General features: G+C 31.8%; 1 protein-coding gene across 1 annotated transcript; it reads right to left on the reverse strand.

The window, feature by feature from the left end:
• Nucleotides 1-368: 368 nt before the first annotated feature.
• LOC110781821 (transcription factor bHLH87) lies at nt 369-2,534 on the reverse strand. The gene is made up of 2 exons (XM_021985870.2): nt 2,378-2,534; nt 369-1,821 (listed from the first exon to the last, which is right to left on the reverse strand). The coding sequence occupies exon 2, from the start codon at nt 1,808-1,810 to the stop codon at nt 608-610; it is 1,203 nt and encodes a 400-aa protein (XP_021841562.2). The 5' UTR covers nt 1,811-1,821; nt 2,378-2,534; the 3' UTR covers nt 369-607.
• Between the last annotated feature and the right edge of the window lie 3,185 nt (nt 2,535-5,719).

Raw genomic sequence — 5,719 nt, forward strand, 5'->3', positions numbered from 1 at the left:
ATTTCTAAGAAATAGATCGATCGATGTAATAACATGCGAGCTAAGTGATCGGATAATATAAATATAGTCAAGAAAGTGAAACTTTTCAAGTACACTGGAAAATGCTCATATAATTGGTAAAGAGATTACATAAAAGGGATAATAATCACTACTTTTCTGACCTCCCCTTTTCTTAATCATATGTGCTATAATTACTTAAACTTTTCACAGATCATTTGAAAAAAGGTTACTCACTACTTTAGCTTCACTAATAAAGAGTAATTAACAATTAATTTCATTCCCTACTGGAAATTACTAAATTACCCCTCGAGGTAGAACTTACAAAAATGTTCACCTGTTTTTGATGTTGATATATATATATATATATATATATATATATATATATATATATATATATATATATATATATATATATATATATATATATCCTCTTCACTTAATTTAGCCTTCATGATGACAATCACTGAGATGTAACAGAGTTGCAATGATGAAGACTATGATCACACTTCGTACTAATCATGGTTATGGATTTATGGGGGGTACGGTTGTAGGGCTAAAATGGTAATTTCCTTTCATTTTCTTGGGTTTCTCAACAGTTAAAAGTCCTTCAACTTTTAGGTAGTACATGATGAAGATTTTGGTTAGGGTTATGTAGTGAAAATTGTGGGGTAATAATGTTTGTGGGTTGCATGGGAAATGGTGGCATGGATGAAAATTGTAGGTTAATTGGAGGAAAAAGATGATTAGTAGTAAGATTAGGAGAAAATTGAAAATGATTATGATTATGATTATGATTATGATTATCAAGCTTATTATTATTACCAAAAGTTTCTAAGGCTTTGACTTGGTTCCTAAGAAACTTGAGGTAATTAGCAGCTTCGTCAAGCATTGATGCAGTATCCATTTTGGTACCACCAGGGACTAGCTTTTGCAACACCCTAAGCCTCTCACTAATCCTTTCTCTCCTTTGTCTCGCCGCCACCGTTTGTGGGTCAAATGATATCTTCACATTCTTCCTCTTTGGCCTCTCCACCATGTCCACCCCAAAATTCACCGGCCTAAACGCCGCCGCCCTGTATATCATCTCCTTCATTTGTTGTATAGCTTCTGCATCGGGTTCCTCCACCGAGGAACCCGATGAGCTTCCTTGTTGGAAGCTAATGTTGGATGACCCGGTGACCCGGCCTTGCCCAAACTTGTCAACATTATTGTTGTTGTTGTCGATTCTCTGCCTCTTGTTGGATCTTAAATTTGGACAAGTTGAGTTTTCCTGGGTGATACTGAAGGGAGGAAACTCTTGATCACCTTGCTTATTATCGGATTCCGCAATAATCCTCTTCTTAATATGATCATTATTATTATTATTATTATTATTATTATTATTATTATTATTGTTGTTGTTAGGAAGATTAGAAGAGAAGTTTAAGAAATTTCGACAATCCGAAAAAATCATGGAAATACCATCATCATTCTCTTCAACTGATGTATCAGTGTTGCTGTTAGTACCTGATAACAAACATTCAAGTGATTGTTGATCAATGGAATTAGCTGATGAAGTTCCCTTACTAATCGACGACACATCGAACGGCTGAGATTGAACAATGTTGTTGTGCATTAAAGGACTCATCATGCCTAGAGAGGAACACATGTGATCTCTTGGTGCCCATGGAATCCCTACTTGACCATTCTCTTCTTGATGAAACTCCTCATGTATCGGATCTAAGATCATTGAAATCGACCTCGATGACTCCAGAACGCCTTGTTGATGATACGTGTTGCTCCATTGAGCCATGCTTGCACAACCATCCATGGGAATTTTTTCTATCAAAACATACAATAACATATAATTAATTACTACTAATATACTATTTATGTGATCTAAAAAACTACTAATATGTAATCTAATGGATTTATAGTATGAAAATCTACTGATATTTTAGATATAAATTAAGTTATAAAAACTTTGTCAATGATTTCTTCTTCTTGTTACTTTGTTATCAACAATGGATATGATCGAACAGCAGAAAGGTTGTCAAAAACGGCATTAACAAACCGAATTCAATAAATATATATTTTTTTCCTGAAATGATAAGAAAAAACATTGGGAATCAGAATTGAACGTCAGCCATGGATATATAACTAACTGTTTCTTGTTTTTTTTTTTTTTTTTTTCCAAAGATGCATTTATGCAAAAAGGTAATCATACTTAGAGTAACTAACACGATAACACATTCCCTCCGTCTAAAATTAACGATCACATTGATACTTAAAATTCAAACTAGCGATGTGATAACTAAATCTGGACGGTTGAAGTGTATCCTTCAACTACAAAAAGAAAGAAATGAAATTTTGTAAGAGAAAATTTATGGGTTTTTACCTTTGATTGAGCAAGAAGTTGATGGGCGGCAAGAACTTTGATTATTTTTTTTTCTTTTAATTTTTTTTTGCCAAAGTTTTTGAACTAGAGAAAAGAGAGTTGAAGAAGTGATATTTATATAGACAAAGCCAACAATAGTTGAAGTGATGTGTATAAATAATGAGAGAGACTAAATTAATTGTACCAAAATAATAAAAGAAAAAGGAAAAATAGGAGAGAGGAACTTGGGGGATGTTGATAGGAAAAGATAAGGGGATTTTGGGTCAGGTTGGTGGGATAGTTCTAGGAGACTAAAGAATTCCTTTTTTGCAGATGGGGAGCACAAGATAGCAGAACCAACTATTTGAATCTTTGTGATTTCTAATTGATTGAATTAATTTTTATTCTATGATTGTTTTTAAAAGATTCTTCTTTTCAAATAAATTGGTTAATGAGCTTGTTTGTGAAATTTTGTAAGAGCATGGTTATCAAACATCTAGTTTTGGTGTTTAAGAGAAAGAAAATGTAAAATATTATATTTTATTAGGTTGATGATTAAAATTTTGGTGTTTGATAAACATGCTCTAATGGTTAAGTATCATTCATCAAAAATTTATAGCAAAATTAGATGTAGTCATTTATGTGTAGTTACAATTTACAAATGCCGTGGATGTCAACTAGCTTAGTTGGTAAAGTCTTGAGGAAGATGATACCTAAGATCAGGAATCGAATTCCGTCTACATCATTTTTCGACTTGCCCTTAGTGACCATCTCTACCCCAACAAAAAAAACCATTTACAAATACCGACTCGATTCAATAGTTGAAAACATGAATGGTAAGCCTCATGATGTGCGGTACGGTGCGCGCATATGTGAGTTATCCCATATTGTACGAAATGAGATATATAATACACACTACTCCGTATAAGTTTGAGAAGTTACATCTCAATATATATTGTTAATTGTTATAAGGCCGGATTCAACCTCTTTTGGCTTATGTGGTCCAAACTCTATTAGTCCTTTTTGGGTAGTCTAGATTTTTTTGTGACATTGGCTGAATTCTATTACTCCATTTTCAATTTTATCTAAATCTAGCAAATACTATCACTTTATAGAAAATGTAAGATCAAAATCGAACAACGTACGGAATATTTAAAAGTGATCATATGTTAATAAGTAAGCACAAATCAATCATAATTTTGAAGGGTTAAATTTGATTAGCTCTAAAGATGCAAAATAAATATTATGCATGCTTATCCCCATTTCTTGAGATGATTAATTAAATTATTATTGTGCGGCTAAAAAATTATAAATGGGACATTTAATTTATCCCATACTTAAAAGAAAATGGGTGAAACAACATACATATATTAAATTTTAAGATAATATGTGGCCAAAATAAAGTTAAAGTTAAATATCAATTTTTTTTCTTCTTATAGTTTAAAACACTGTCTCACCAAAATTTAAAAATAGTTTAAAATACCGAATACTATACTTTTTTATAATCGAATTCTATAGGTTAAACTTACCCTTTGATATCTATGAAAGGCAAAGAGGTTTTATAACACATTGTCACTTAAAAATTTTTCTGGTGAACTTATTAGTTATTTCAACTGATACAGTCTTTAAACATCATCAAATGTATTTAGCTTTTATGTCAAGCTATTATTTATCTTTTCAAATACCCTTTTGGGATAAGAATTTTCTTTTAGTAACCTCGATTAGAATTATGTCATTATTCCACACATACAACCAAAAAATTATAAACTTTAGATTAGCATTTTAGAAATTTTACTTTATTTTAATTTGTAGAATAATTTGGAGAAAGTGTGATCTCCTTTTGGCTGCTCATCCAAAGCCGTTGGCACCTCTGTAAAGCCTGAGATGAACATTTAAATTATTAATATTAATATAAGTATTAATAATAATACTGAATAATTATTATAATTATAATCTGTAGGTTATTATTTGCAGTAAAGAGTGACTGAGTCACTGACTAAGGTGGGGGCATCTTAATTTGCAGTTGCAGTCGAGTTGCCACTCTTTTTTGTAAAGGCTTTCTATTAATCATAGTTTTAATCATCACACTAATCTGTTCTTGTAAAGTTACACTCATCTATGAACCCCAGCTTTTCTTACCTTTTCAGTTTTCACTTTCAACTCCTTTTTCTCGACAGTGAAACATTACATATTGTAAATGTTACTCCACCCTATGTATCCTTGTTTGACCATCCCACTTTTTGAACTTTTTCCTCTATGTGTCTGGCCGTGTTGATCAGCATGTTTCATGTACAAACGTGTCGTGTTCATAATGATACAAAGAATAATCGTGTATTATTGTGTTGAGCTCGTACCATTCTTTCACAAACGAAGTCCATGCACTGCTTGTCTAACATATATGTCGTTTTGTCATGTCATACCAACAGATCTCTTGTCTATTTCAAGATTTTAACCTGGTCAAAATTAAGCTTGTCAACATGTGGGTCGATCCGTCATGCTCATGTCAAAGTTCTAAAACCATATTCATGCATGCCCAATGGCACATTAGTTTGCCACTTGCATGGAAAAATTCTAAAATTATGTCCATGCACGACCCATATCCATAAGGATGCCTCATGTGCCGCGCCCTCAGATCAACCAATATAGTTTATTTTGTTTTTGGCAATATAATTTTACACAAGCTAGTACTCTCATTTGACTCACAACAACTTACCTGCTTACACTATTTGATTGTGTAAGTTCATCCACTACAACCTACTAACTTACAATTTATCAATGATCACTTATATCATTGAATCATTAATTACCACTCATCTGATCTCCACCCTACATATGGAGTATCAATTTGTGGCCAAATAGCACTAGTGTTAATGTAGATGATTTGAAAGAAGGAGGTAAAACGTATATATTATTGTGTTCAACCTAAATGATTTGTGATTAATTAACAATGAAAGACCATTTTAATTTTACTCCCTCTGTCCCTTAATACTCGATTTGTTTTGACCGGACACGCTTGTCGATGCACAACTTTGACCAACAATTTCTTTAACTACATATTATAAAAACTTATAAAAATATTAATATTTTGAAAATATATATTAAGACGAAGTCAACAATATATTATATACTAACATTTATTTTCATATACTAGAAATAAAATAGGGTCAAAGTGAATTATGTGAATAGTGCAAAAAGTCAAAACAGGTCAAGCATTAAGGGACGGAGGGACTACTTTTGTAACTTTATAAGTAAAAATATTTTAAGAAATAATGTTGATAATTAAATGATATTATGCCTATCATCCTTTTATTTCATTATAATTATGCATTTATGTATTATTCATCTTAACAAATCTTTGTCCAG

This window comes from Spinacia oleracea, chromosome 4, assembly GCF_020520425.1.
Source record: "Spinacia oleracea cultivar Varoflay chromosome 4, BTI_SOV_V1, whole genome shotgun sequence".
In the NCBI taxonomy this organism is placed as follows: Eukaryota; Viridiplantae; Streptophyta; class Magnoliopsida; order Caryophyllales; family Amaranthaceae; genus Spinacia; species Spinacia oleracea.